The sequence below is a fragment of the Mytilus californianus genome, unplaced genomic scaffold (genome assembly GCF_021869535.1).
Source record: "Mytilus californianus isolate M0D057914Y unplaced genomic scaffold, xbMytCali1.0.p SCAF_9, whole genome shotgun sequence".
NCBI lineage: Eukaryota > Metazoa > Mollusca > Bivalvia > Mytilida > Mytilidae > Mytilus > Mytilus californianus.
The window spans coordinates 47769948-47785502 of NW_026262745.1; the positions used below are offsets into that span (position 1 = coordinate 47769948).

General features: G+C 31.3%; 1 protein-coding gene across 1 annotated transcript in view; it reads right to left on the minus strand.

Moving 5' to 3' along the window:
• Positions 1 to 2928: 2928 nt before the first annotated feature.
• Positions 2929 to 15555, minus strand: part of LOC127715932 (von Willebrand factor A domain-containing protein 7-like) — a 31082-nt gene continuing 18455 nt past the window's right edge. The window contains exons 11-21 of the mRNA XM_052222040.1: positions 13575 to 13693; positions 12366 to 12525; positions 11135 to 11205; positions 10662 to 10815; positions 9718 to 9887; positions 8525 to 8636; positions 7690 to 7885; positions 6551 to 6620; positions 5122 to 5330; positions 4574 to 4706; positions 2929 to 3132 (exon numbers count right to left, since the gene is read on the minus strand). Of these exons, the coding sequence (XP_052078000.1) occupies positions 2950 to 3132; positions 4574 to 4706; positions 5122 to 5330; positions 6551 to 6620; positions 7690 to 7885; positions 8525 to 8636; positions 9718 to 9887; positions 10662 to 10815; positions 11135 to 11205; positions 12366 to 12525; positions 13575 to 13693 (1577 nt within the window). The 3' untranslated portion in view covers positions 2929 to 2949. The remainder of the gene's footprint in view (positions 3133 to 4573; positions 4707 to 5121; positions 5331 to 6550; positions 6621 to 7689; positions 7886 to 8524; positions 8637 to 9717; positions 9888 to 10661; positions 10816 to 11134; positions 11206 to 12365; positions 12526 to 13574; positions 13694 to 15555) is intronic.

Sequence of the window (15555 nt, forward strand, 5' to 3'; positions counted from 1 at the left end):
AATTTAAAAGAATGATACCAGTTTTATAATTGTAAAAATTTCAGTTTTATCACAAAAAGATATTCTAATCCCTTACCAAAACAAATATTTTCTATGTCGAATTGCTTATGGTATGGATATATTAGTCTTTTAAAACAACAATATATCATTCAGAGTGCCAGTAGGGGATATACTAGTCTCTAACCAAGAATAATATTTTGGCATATCCTTTTTGCACTAGGTAGGCCATTTTTTGACATCTTATTTGCTTGTTTTAAGGGCCATTATCGTCTCTAATCTAAACCATTTTTACTCAACTAACATGCCACTAGTAGGGGTATGCATGTCTCTTTCCAAAATCATCCAAGATGCTAGCGATAAGGGACATTTAAGTCCCTTCCAAATGATAGAGGTATTGCCATATATCATTCTCCAACCAATAAAATACTGATATTTGCTCGTCCAATATACCAGTCATACATACAGTAAGGGACATTCTAGCCTCCATGAAATTAATATACTTCTTTCAGGTCGATTTATCCTCGTATTTACCTCTTACAAAGGCTACAATTGATATATCATTATTTACATTAGGCGTAAATAGAGCGGAAATTCATTGGGCTGATTGTTACAATGGTTACGATTACATCACAAAGTATTTAGGTTTTTTACCTCTGTTCGTCTATGACAAATCTACTCAGTTCAAATGATATTGCATTATATCTAGGTTCAGTATTATGCACATTTAGTTATGGATTTTTTATTATTTTTTACTAATGTATTAAGTATTAAGTATGCATGAAATATGGCCGAACCTGGACATATAGTATTTGGTTGAGCTTCCAGGGATGGGGGAGATCTTAAATATCTTCAAGATAATCATTTGCTATTTTGGGAACGTTTCAATATTTGATTCAATTTTTATATTATTCACCAAATAACTGAAATAGATTTAAAAATCAATTTTCGTTAAACGAACTGCATTATTGCATTATTGCATTATATAGGGTGTTTAATAATAAGATTCTTATAAACTTACTAAACACAGATACTTGGATTGGAATGATACATGTAGAGCGGTAATGTGAACCCTCTAATGGCACAAAGTATTTAATCGCACCACACAACAGATTAGAATATTGTCAATAACTTTTTCATTGTCTTTCGATTATCGCATATAGTTCATAGTAATACCAGTCATTTAAAGGGTAAATAAACATTAATACGTATGAAAGAGATCATCTGTCACGTTTTCGCTAAATTAAGTTGTTTATGGTATGTAAACTAAATGACACGCACTGATTTTACAGTAAGTGTTTGCAACCAACTGGAGCTAATTAGTATGTCACCTGTATATAAAAAAAAGGAGATGTGGTATGATTGCCAATGAGACAACTATCCACCAAAGTTCAAATGAAGTGGATGTAAGCAATTATAGGCAACGACCTTCAACAATGAGAAAAACCCAACTAGTTTTGTATAGTTGGTTATAAAAGGCCCGACATGAAAAATATGAAACAATTCAGTTGAGAAAACTAACGGCCGAATTCATAACAAAGCAATTTACGAAAAACAAATATGACAGACATGAACCATGAAACGACAACCACCGAACTATAGGTTCCTGACTTGGGACAGGCACATACAGAATGTGGCGGCATGAAACTAGTTTGCTGGCGCCAAAACCTCCCCCTAACCTTGGACAGTGGTGTAGCAGTACAAACAGAACAAAAAACTATTAAAATATGTTGAAAAGGGCTTGACTCATCAGATCAATACATAGCAGACATTTTAGGAGCACAGCTGATAATAGGATAATAAAATTAGCTAGAAATTAGTTTATCCCCTGCACGGTTACTGTGAGTAATGTTAACAAATTGTTCATAACAATTACAAAGGGTAAGAATATTAAAATGAAACAAAATTTGTATAGGTATATCGGAGGTAAACATTTTTCATATATTTTTTTTTCATTATTACGAACAAACAATAAGGCGATGCATGCTTAAATTTTCTTAAAACACACATTTTTTTATTCATTTCAAGCTCCTCCTTCCTTTCATACATTCCACGGCATATTCAATAGCTTAACCTTCTGTAACCTAAACTAATTAGGAAACAAACTATTTAAAATTTAGTTATATTTATAATGTAGAGTTAAGACCTTGCAAACCTCTGTCAATTCATACAGCATGAACTCATAAAACGAAATTTCGCAGACACATTTTCATAATCTTGTAAATTTTTTTATATTTTTGTATATCATTAAATTTCTGAAATCTTCAACTATAATGGTTTTGCATACCGAAAGAGTAATGAAAGCACTTCTCTTAACGCATACCAACTCGCCTTTTCAGAATCTAAAGAACTATGGGTGATCTCATTGTTTGTTTACCGAAATGAAAATAACGTTACGACATTGGTTGAATTTCAATTGTTTAGTACGTTTTAAACCAATCAAAACGTTTCGGTGTACGTTTTTGAAAATATTACCCAGAATGCATTAGATTTTGAAACCGGCGAATTGACAATTACCATAAAACGTTAACAAGGTAAGATTTTGCTGCCAAACATGCACTACCCGTCATGCAATCCGCAGTCGGTCAAAATCGGAAATAGGACAACATGTAGGACACAATCGGTACAGATCAGATGACTTGCAATACGTGAAAGTAATCGCAAATCTAATGTACTGTCGATCTTCCTTAAAACTCTGTCGGAGAAGTTATAATGAAGTCCGTACAGTGTGATTATATATTAGTATACATGAGCGAAACGTATTCATTGCGACTGTGATATTAGAAATTGACAATTGGAAAGTTGAAATCATCATGTTTGTCATTGATACTAGTTTTTGGTTGTCTTTTTGTGTCAGTATCGAGGAAAGTATCAAGATGTGAAGCCAAAATGGGAAGTATTTGCTACAAAACAATAAAAATAACTGTCATACAAATTAAGCAATTCTTTATATTATTGAAAATCTGTTTCTAGTTCTGAAACTGTTAAATCGTTATTGTCAATATCCCAATCGTTAATCTTCATCTTATCTATCTTTGGTTGTATTCCACCTCTGTAAATTATAATGGCTATGTTAGCACCGACCAACAAGGCGAGTACAACAATACCTACTACCACTCCAATTGCTATTTTTCCCTGAAAAGACAGATTCATTTTATTAAAAGTAATTATGCAATTCAATCAATACAATTAAACTATTGAAACAGACATAAGCGACGCCTGTGAGTAATGTCAACAGTATTATGCACATGTGGAAATTTAGTTAGCCAGAAATGAAATTTTCCAATCTTAATACAATTGCATTCTTTACATCATTTACGTACCATAATTACAATGTAATCACAAAATTTAATGATTGTTGATGCCACCGCCGCCGACAGCATACACATCACGTCTCAGTTTTCCTCCGCGATTTGAATACGCAAGTTAATTGAAACACAGTGTAGACTAAATGTTAATGTGTCAACAAGATTAGAACTGTCCCTGCCCTGTTTTCCTCCTATATTAAAGAGTTAAAGTCGTTCCTTTGAAAGTTTAACGGACAAATCATGTATATTTATGTCACAAATGAATGGTTTTAACTGTTCAACACCATCGAATGCGACTGGTCACTTTTTTTTATTTTCCAAGAGTAACACACTGGGTGGCAGTAATGAAGTCGGAACTGATTTTGATTCTCGGAGATATTTATTAGAATGTGCTACTCATTCTTATGTTTTCTATGTAGTGTTTTTTTTTTAATGTTGCTTGTCATTTCGTCCTTTTTTCTCATAGCCTAGTGCTGTTTTTTTATTTCGAATTGTAAGCTTTGATTGATTCCAAATATCTTCTTCCCTTCTATGCTTACCAAAACAAATGAGTGAAATCCATTAAACTGATTCGATTCGTGTTGCTCAATCTTTAGTTTTATGTGTAGTGTTTTATTAATAAGTTGTTTGTCATTTCGTACTGTTTGTAATAAAAATGATATTATCTATTGCTCTCCATCTATTGGGCATGTTGGGTGCTGATTGTGTAGTTTTTTCCTCCCTTTTTAAAATTATAAGCTGTTTGCATATGTATAGATGAATATGTTTTGTTTTACATTTTTGCCGCATTTGAAAAACAATCCTTTTCTGGTTTTATTGTGTTGTTGCAATACTGTTTCGGCAATATTTTATATTACACATATGCGTTTTTTGCACAATAATTAATAAAATGGCATGTTTTTTTTTTTTTTTTGCATTTGCATGAGATAACTGTGTAGTATTTTAAGCTTGACATATCTTAAACTTGATTTTAACATCTCAAATATTCGATTGCGAAGCTCTGCTAAACTTAATATAAGATTGAAAATATACGTTTCACGTAGACAAAGCTTAAAATAGATTGCATTATCTCCTAAACGACAGAGCAGATAGTCATGTTATCTAAGAAGATGTCTTCTAATAATACCTTTAGTACAGACAGATATTTGCTAGAGCAAAATTTTATTTATATCTTATCAATAATAAGGTAAATCTTATTAACTCGGGACAAGACGACTTATCATGTAAGCAGTAAGTATTGTTAGTTTTTTGCAAAAGTGTATGCTTACAGCATCTGATAAACCGGATTCTGAATCTGTAACTGTCCTGTAAACTGGATCCCCAAGGTCAAAATAACATTTTGTGATATAGTTGTTTTCATCAATTACTGTCAAATAGGCCGATCTTGTACAACAGTCACCACTTAAAAAAAAAAAGAAATATAAACTTAGACTTTTTTTCATTTTTATTGTATCTGTATCAATGTAATATGACTTTCATCTTTTTCATAACTTATTAAAGTATGTTCTTCGGCTTCTTGCATCTATTTAAAAAAAAACATTTTCATCGAAGAACATGATATTGGTTTTCAATGTATCAAGTAGTTAAATGAAGGAAATGTTGACTGTTATGTATTTTTAAACATGTTTTTAGTACTGTAAAATATATATACGTTTTTGCAACCATTGATGACAAACACATACAGATTTAATAACCTTTTAACATTTTTTTTTAAAATTGTAGCGAGAGAATGAGACGAACCTTGTCAATTTCATAACACATAATATCATGTAGTAAAAGGAAAATTACATCGATGGAGGTATACTAACACACATACCTAACATTTACAAACATTGGTGACTCTGACATGTTTGTGTGCTGAATTTTCAATCCAATGCTTCCTTTCAATGAGGTCAGTGATGCATCAAAATTTATAACTGACTGTCCAAACCAGTTGTATAAAGAACACATACCATCTTCAAACGTAAGTGAACAATTTCCTGTATTTGACGTCACAGAGCATGTGGTCGGGGTATCAGAACTAATCTGCAAAACATATTTCTACCTTCAAATTCATTTCAATGCACCCACATGTTAAAAAGTAAAACACTTTGTTTTGTTTCATGTGCTTTCTTTGTTTTCCAGGTTTTCTATCTGACTTAAAATGTTAAGCACGTTATACTTGTTGAAATGGAACATATAGTTAAGGGATGTTCAATAAATTACATTAATTTGTTTCTAAATACATTGAAATGTGTCGTACTTTGGCGCTTATGATTTCAAGATTCATAAGAAGCCAATAAGCAGGGTGATCATTGAAATATTTGATATAATAGGTTAATCAATTATTGTTTTCTCTTTTATTTTTGTTCCATTCATGTTCCGTTGTACGTAATGATAAGTAATACGTTTTAATGATGTTTACTTTGAATTAACAACTTACCATTTTTCATCAGTAACATAGACCCTCGGTATGTCATTTACAAATGTCATTCAATAGTTTACACTCGAATATTTTCACACTATACAGACTTCATTAACAGACCCAAAAACTAATCTAACAGAGTTATGAGGAAGAACGAGTGAAATCAACAATATATAAATTTTACGGACATCGTCCCGTATTGGTTGATCAATTGGACGTGTCTGTGTCACAACTCACTAGCGACATGTTTTCGTGGTCGGATCTTTGAGTACACGAATAGTTGTCTGATCTGATAGCATTTTGATTGTATGTAAATTTTCATGGCGGGCAATGCGTCCATGTACAATTTCTCTAACGATACACCCGGTCTCGCTTATTTTCAGGCGACTCCATCAGTTTTTGGTTGTTGCCTTGATTTATATTTTCTTCGTCGCTTTATGAGATTTGAGCATCAGAAACTACTTTTACCTTAATGTACAAATATATATAATTCAATTCCAACACTTCTAGTCATTATACCTTGCCCATTACGAAAGTGACTGACTGTGTTGTCATAAAACAGATGCATTTATATATTTCAATTGTTTTGTATTGTAAAAATTCCGTCTTTTTAACCTTACAGTATTAATGCCTACGTATTAATGACCTCTTTTATAAATAAAAATTAATGACACATTTATGTATTAATGAAGATTAGTGTATTAACCTAACATCATGTTTAAGTCTTATGTCAATGCAGCCTGATAATTATAGACATAAGTGGTTAAGCGATGTTTAAACAGATATTCATTTATTAAATAAGTGTACAAACATTCAACATATCATTGAAATTTAAACATACGAAAATAGTCCTTGTTTCTTCCTGGAGGTTTTCATTTGATCCTACCTCTTGAACAGAAACAGCAATTGTCCTATAATTAAAAGTCGTCCGAAATTAAAGAAACATGTCTTTTCATGACACACACAGATACAAAGGCAAAGGTACAATCGGATAGTTTTGTAAATTATTAGTAAAAAAAAAACTGTTTTGTTTACTATTTTTGCCACATTTGAAAAATTAATCACTGGCTACTCGGTTACATTCCAACAAATGTTAGCACAACTTATATATATATGTAATTAATTCCTTAAGTGTTTTTTTCCTGAAAAGTCTTTAATACTATCTGTTATTTCAGATAGTTAAACACTTGAATTAAAGTGACGTTTTATTTTTATTGTGCTCGCTCTTGTATTTGAATGAATGTAAAAGCATATTTTTATAAAATCTCATATAGGTGTAACGTCTAGATTCGAGCGTCACTGATGAATCTTTTGTAGGCGAAACCCGCGTCTGGCGTACAAAGTTGTAAGCCTAGTATCTCTAATTAGATTGTTTAGCACAGTGAAATTTGTTTTTGTTCTTAGAAAAAAAAGGAATACAGTTTGAACTCTTAAACAAAGCATTTTTGTCCCACCGAAAATGTTTCAGGACGGAATTACGACTTCCTTTACCAAAATTGAATATTTGTGTTGCAGATGTTCCGTTTTTCATAATTGCATCATATCATCAGAATCGCATTTGACAATAAATTTCTCTTATTAAGCAGAACATGTTCTCAAATTTTCTAATCAAAATTCAAAAGCAAATCTGTGCACACATTTTTCATGGTGCTATTCATGGGTTTGTGTCGCGTTTCTTCTTTTTAGAGTATATGTTTTACATGTTGTAATTTTTGAGAATTTATTTCCCAACTTTATTTTAAATGCAATGTGACCTGTAATATCCTATTGGTTACAGCCTAGTTTATTGCTTATTCGCAAAGTTTTTTGTTATCTGAAATTCAAATCAATTGTTTTGGACATTCTTCGAAATATGTTTTTCTTCTTATTTTATTTTTATACTATTATTGTGGGTGTTCTTATTTGACGTGCTATTTCTGATTGCAGCCTTGGACATCTTCATTCATATTTCAAACAGTTGAATCCTTGTATAAAACTTACACTGTCTTATGTGAAGACGTCGCTAAAATGTTAAAACTACCATTAGCCATTCCATAAGCCGATATCAAATGGGTTGCAGTTGTCATATCTACTACAAAATTGCGATCGTTTCCGATTCTTACGATGAATGTCCGGTTGTTTGGCGAGTAGTTCGTAGCAGTATACTCGATCGTTGATGAAGTGCTGGCAATCAATTCTGCAAATGATTTAAGTCGTTTTGTAATTTCAAGTTAGGCTTATATTATTCAAACCCTAATTGATATCGATTGAATTAGATAGTCTCGCTCCATTGATTATAATACATTATGCTTAAATACGTACAGACTTGCTAGTCTGTGAGGCTTTTTTCTATTGCAAGCATGTTTACATTAAACAAATTGTTGGAAAGTTTATAAAACATAAATATCACAAAAATGGCGATAGAGAGAAAATGCAACGCAAATCGGAATATGAAAACTACATACATATCAACGGAAACTAAAAGTTCTGACGAAGACCGAGACATATCAATAAATAAGGTATCCATTTTTCGTTGAGTTTTTGTTTTTACGAAATGATATAAGTTTGTTTGCCATGGCTTTATGAGTTTGAATAATAATTTTGTGACAAGCATTGTTCATAACAAGTAAATGAAAATACCATTTTATAAATTTTGTACGTTCGAAGCACTTTAATGGATTTACCTTACAGGAATTCTCAAACCCAAACCGGGATGTGTTAAAACGTAGGAACGTAAGGAACTATATATAAACCAAAACAGGACTCTAACAGATTATGTAAATGTTATACAGTTTTATTGATTTTTCAAATTATTTTCGTTTTAAAGTCAACACACCTGAAGGCACATTTACGATTAGCTTGAGCTTAACTGGTCTTATTATCGATGATGATGTCCTGCGGAAAGTATTTCCATGTTCATCGATACCAGAAATGCTGACTTGATATTCCTGTAAATATTCATTGACAAGAAATTTATATTTGAAGAGGTATAGAAGTACTGTCATTCACAAAACAAAATGTTTTGCAGTCATTCACTTAATGTAGATCAGTAGCGTGTAATTTTAACGTTATATATATATGGTTTTTAACAATATTGTATAAGTCTACGATAAATCTTCGTCAAACCATCAAGGATCTTCTGAAACACAGAATTTTGAATCTAACAGATATTTATTCAGAACTCCTTTTTCATAAATGTTGGCCATATACCAATTAAAGGATTTGAAATTAGTTGAAGTTAATAACATTTCAGATAATCAAGAAACATAGATGCCTGAATAAATGGACATTTTACAGTTGACGGCAATTTTTATATCAATTTCAAGACAATTAAATGTTTATATGATGTATTTTCTGAATCAAGCTTTGTAAATAAATGACATTTTCAGCACGATGTTAAACCTATCATCCCACGAATTAATAATCTACAGAAATACTTGTCGCTTTTCATGGACAAATTTTGAAAATTTTATGTCCTTCCCGCCTCCCCACCTCCACCATCACCCCTCTCCTCATCACGAGACAATACAAATTTGCTTCTACTACCAACTGCCAATCAGCAAAAAAAACCAAACTCATAAACATTTTTTACAGAAAGAGTTACATTCTACCACACGAAGCGGCATTACATATGTACATTATATATGAAATCCCAATAACTAGCGATTGTAGTTACGGAAACATTGAATACACATCCAAATGAACAAATATTGCACGTTAACAATCAATTTTCCAGCACAAAAGACCATATCAATATTGTTAAACTTTTGGACCGTTCGCTAGAACAAAATACAGTACAATCAATGCCATTCTTGTATTTATTTCTTTTTTTTTTCTTTAAAGCTTATTGCAGTATACCCCTCGTGAATAATAGACGTCTTAAACTATTTCAGATAATATTAATCTATATGTTTATCATCTATGATCCTGATTGAAGGTAGTTTAAAAATCTTAAGTGCAGCAAAACTATAGATAGACATTAATTTGCACTCAGTAGTCTTATCGTTAAAAGATTTGAAACTAACATACCTCCGCAATAAACTGCATTGATGCCAAAGCCACTGTAGCATAAGATGATGAAACAGATGTTATGTTGAGATATTCTATAGAGCCATAATTATCAGTCAGAGTTACATCTGATAGTGCGTTACTGTAGTTAAGTAAGTTATAGACTGTTATTTCAATTGTGTAGTTGTCCCCTGTTTATCAAATGTACAACAAAATTACAAAATAATCAAATCTTCCCAAAGTCATTATTGTCCTTTTTTATATTATATCTTCTTCTTTTATTATGAACAATTTTATGGAAATATTTCCTACAACTATCATACATGGTCGAAAATAACTTCATCCTAAGATTTCGACAGATCCTCACCCTCTATACCTCTAAAGGGACCTGCGGAATTAGGCTTATATCAGCGGGTTTGTACTTACACGAGCAACACGACGGTTTTGTTATATGTAAAGCAGGATCTGCTTACCCTCCCGCAGCACCTTAGATCACCCCGGTTTTTGGTGGGGTCCATGTTGCTCAGTCTTTTGTTTTCTATGTTGTGTTTTGTATACTGTTATTTGTCTTTTGGTCGTCTGGCTTTTTGATCGATGTCCGGAATTGTATTTTATTGACTATTCATTAGAGCAAATTAGTAAAACAAAATAAATGTATGTAGTCGAAAAACACATCAACAGTCAACCAAATAAAAAAAACACAAACTAAAATAGGCGTATTCAATTATGAGATTTTACGATGGACAATAACTACATGTAACAAGATCAAAGAAAGATATTCATATTCTGTCATATTTACATTATACGTTATATTTGGTATGATAAAACCAGATAATTGGAATAATTGCCTCCTTTCAAATATTCATCAGGGGCTGTTAGGGAAACAAAACGTATTTTGGAGAGGAGGTCAATAATGTTTTAATAATAACACTTTAATACAATACAACATTTTATATTTTCCTTACCTGCAATAGGATTTCTAGATATTCTGTACAAATAGTCATTTTCATACTTCTCCAGAATAAAGTAATCAAAATCAACATCCGTTTGTGCTGTAATGTTAACCTCCCATGCAATCTGTGATCTTCTTGTAATATTATATAGACCTGGTGAGGTGTCCTGTCGAAAAATATTAATATTTTTCATGGAAGATATATAGTTAACAAAAGCCAGAATCTACAAATTTTAAGCAACTTTTGTTGGTGCGCGACTCCTGAATTGAACAGCCATGGAGTGAATTACTTTACGTTGTTCTAGTCGTTTCTCTAAGTAAGTTATAGCATTTCAAAAGATAAAAGGCAAGCATCTGTTTTACTACGAATACTGATTATATGTAACAGTTGTAAACATTTGATAACAAACCTAGCCTAAATTGTCAGATTTTTTTTAAGAAAACACACAAATATTTAAAACATATATGTAAATATAGATAACTTACTACGACAGTGATAACAACTTTATCTGGGATCTCTGACAAAACAGTGGCTTCACCATTTTCTATTAACGAACCTTGAAGTATAAGATTCAAAGTAGTATGGTATATTATAGTTTTTAGCCGATAGTATAATAGAACATATATCAATAACAGTACATGTCAGTAATATGTAAATGAAACAACGATTCAAAATCCCAAATTTACAATATGTCTAGTTGTAAGTCTAACGCGACTGGCGACTATAGCCTGACAGATTTTTTATCATTAACAATTTCCTAAATAACAAAACTGAAATAAAACTAAAGACAAAAACTTGGAATAATTTCAAAGAGCAGGGAAATGCACATGAAAATGCACATGCTAATGTTTTGGGTTTTCAAATGTGAGAACAACTCTACTCCATTTAATCTCGATCAGTTGAACAAAACAAATGTACTCTAAACGAGCATTTTAAATTAGATTTTCCTTTTTTTGACATTTTATTAAGATTATTAATTAAAATTTGCAATTACTTATAAGCAATGTGGAATATATGTTAAAATGTTACAATGTAGAAGGTCTGTGGATGGATTAACTTCGTTTTACACACTAAAGCTGAATATATGTTGAGGCCAGTGAAATGTGAGGCAACTGATCTTCTGTTGTCTTAAGTAAATATGTGATTGCAATTAATGTGTTGACCTAATTTATATTTCATATTGATGGAGCATTTAAAGTAGTCTGAATAAAAAATAAGGAGATTTGGTATGTATGTCCTATTGAGAACAATCTTTAGACTCAAGATCAACCACAACTTTCATATAGTATAAAATAGGCCTATTGTTCTGACAGGCAATGTTTCGTTTTGTTGAGGTTGTGTTTAACAACAAAAATAGATAAGAGGAATAGAACGCAAATATAATCCTTGTATTCAAAGTGACAAAATATTTTAAAATAATAGTCAGTTTTTAATGAACTAATGACTTTCACGATACCACGTTTGCGCAGTTAGACAATTAATGTCTCTTCGATGAGGCTCAAGGGCAAAACATTTATGTTATATTTTTTTACTAGTCTCATTTATCTATAATGAGTTTGTTTACAGTGTCCTATAAAGTTATTCTTACAGTAAACAGATTTATTGTAGGTATGCAATACAATTGAAAAGTTCGCATAGATTTTACAAGATATTGTAACAGAAATCATTTTTTTGTTAATAATCAATTTTAAGGTTTCGATCGTTTTTCACACATACCTGAAGTGTTTGTTAAATCCACATCTGCTGTATTAGATGTACCGGTTATCACAATCTTTATATTCTTTACATATGAATCGGCTACAAATTGTAAGTTGTTGCTGTGACTGGTGTTCATAAACAGAACATCTATAATAGCTGTTGCAGAGGGAAACCGTTCCTATAATGTATCAGCTGTTAGTGCATTTTGTAATCAAACATAATCGTGATTATTCAAACTCTAAATAATAATAATTAAATGGATAATTGTACTAACACTAATGTTGCCACATTTTGTAGCAACGTTTACCAAAGACCAGTTTTTCATAATTGTATATTCTATTGTAGTTCCAAGATGGCGTTAAAACTTTCAAGTGTTTAAAAGATTGCCTAAATATATCTTTGTGTCGATCGCCGTTATAAAAGTTATTCAGTGACGTTTTAAAATGAGGTTAAATATGTATACTTTAACTGAAATCAATTGAAATAAAGTAAACAGTGATTGTGTTAACATTTAAAAACGATTATTATGGTTATATCTGTTTCTATATAAATGAGATCATTTTTTTTCCTTCTTAAACCATAAAGACCTGAAAATGAGTAATATACATGTACTTTGAAAAGCATTGAAATTAGGGTTAACAAGTTCTGTCTCTTTGACATTACAGATAGATATATACATCAAAAGCTATGTATGATATGAAATAATATACTTGTGTAACCTATCAACAATTTTCATTTTTTTTTTTTTTATATCAGTTAAAGAATGGGCATAAGTCCGTAATATGCATAATATTCACTTGGTGTTGTCTCCTTTTAAGAAGATTTTCTAACGTGATTAATTTTTTTATAGGCTATTCGTCATCGGATAGCATTAAAACAATTTAATATGAATGTATCATTATCGACCTTAAACGCATATGAAAACGTTGTCGCCTAAGCAGATTTTTGTCAATCATCATAATATTCTTCTAAAGACAACATATTTATATAAATAGCAAAACGTGTTCTAAATTTGTTTTTTTCTTTTCGCTTTTGTTGTTAACAGCTAGACGTCAAAAACAATTTTCAACAAGAAACACAAGTTTGAATAAAGATTTGTTTTGTTTTAGTTAATGCCATCTTGAAAATGATTTAACTTATATCTAATTTATCACCTGTATGACTTGGAAGTGTTATTTTTCTTGATTTAGGTGGATACGAATACATACTGTACAAACATATCTTTACCTCTGTTACTTCTTGCAGAAACGTTGTAATTTGTGATGCGCTTATTCTATATATGTTTCCACCGGTAGCCTCAGCAATTAAATCATAAACAGAGTTTAATGTCTGGCGTTTTTGACGATCTGTAGTAAAAATGACACCAGTATTTGTATGGAAGAGAGTTAACATTATACATATCTTTCAAAAATATAAAATAATTTTGCAAAATTAATATGATTTGTGCAAATTTGTAATTTTTTTTCCCTTCCACATAAATATATGACTAATCTAATTCGTATTTCATCCATCTGGAATTGAATTCATATGTTGAAATAAAGAACGGCATTTCTTTAGCCCCATCAGATTAAAAATGCATTGTTGATCAGAATGCACATGGATTAAAACTTTAATGATTTTGCTTAACAATATTCGTTCTCTTTATGGACAGATTTAGTTCGTCAAATTATCAGAATAGATATGGTTATTAACTGTGATATTTTCCTTTACTTTTTGAAATCGTCTATAAAGGAAATACTCACCGATCTTAATATTACCAAATTGCAAGACAATTTTAACAGTACCAGCTGCCCTGATGATGCACTTACTGTTGAAAATCCCGAGATTAATAAATGAACTGTGAAGTTTATTACTTTTGCTAGAAGTGTCGTTTAACTAATTTTGCGATTAAAAAAGAATAGCAATTATGTTGATCTGAATAAACTTGTTTCAGTAAAGATAATAGAATCCCATATCTCAAAAGTAAACCTAGGGACAGATTTCGCGCAAAAGATCGCATAATATTAACTCCATCAAAATTTACCACAGAACAGCTGTACTGAATGTTCTTACAAAAGATTTCAGTTTATTACGGGAAACAGTCAAACTTGATCAAACTGAGTGCGTTTCCTTGCTTTTACACCACATTATTTTGACACAGTTATCTGGTTATATATACGGCGGAGTTTTGCGTCCAATCTATTTTTCATTACAAGAAACAAATAATGACGTCATTTACAATTGAAGATATCATTGCATACCAAAACATGGAGTAGAAAATGGACATTTTGTGCACTTTGATATGTCAAAAATAAAACAAAATTTGAAAATCCGATTAGTATAACTAACTTATTGCTTACTTTTTCAGCAAATCATGCGGCCTGAAGACCATAGTGCAAGGCATGTAAAATCTTTGAATCTTTCCATTGATAACACTTTTAATTTCAAGAATTATTCTAACGGACTATTAAGCAGACGGAAGGATAAAGATACTTTTAATTCATTTAAGTGAATGCAAGAACTCGGATACACACAGACAATATGTCGAAGTTAAAGGATATCGATTGGTAACATTTGCCGTTTTGTGAGTTAGAGTTCGAGCTGTGTGTTACCTTTACTTAAAAAGTTCGCGATAACAGTGCAATGTTCTATAAATGATATACTAAATGTGTTTGTTTTGTTTATTACTTGCTGTCGTCGCATCTTCTATCATTTAAGTTATGGGTTTTTTTCTGAATTTATTTGCGTTCTGTATATAACAGTTGTATCTTAGTCTTATGATTTCAATAATGTTTACATTTTTAGTTTCTTTCTACACCTCTTGCATGCTTCTTTTATTTCGTATACTTTTCTTCTTTATTTTATATACGCATGTAAAATTTAGGCCTGCTTTCACACTGAGGTCTTGTAGTGACAGAAGGACTTTAAAACTAGTACATGAATGAATTCATTCTCATACAGCATGTGCACAGGGTATCATATATTATGCAAGAGCTAAAGGTTATTTTAAACGGCATCCCTAGCTATTGTAAGGAATTTTTTAAAAGGATGTGTTAAATGACATGTGAGAAACTTCAAAGAAACAGCACCATAGAAACCCAATTCATTCAAACATTGTATGCATAGTAATCGACTGGATTAAATCAACAAGCGTGTAGATCCTGACGGTCCTTTTTTGCAGATTGAACATTTACATTGACCACTTTTAAAAAAATAACTAGATTAGGTC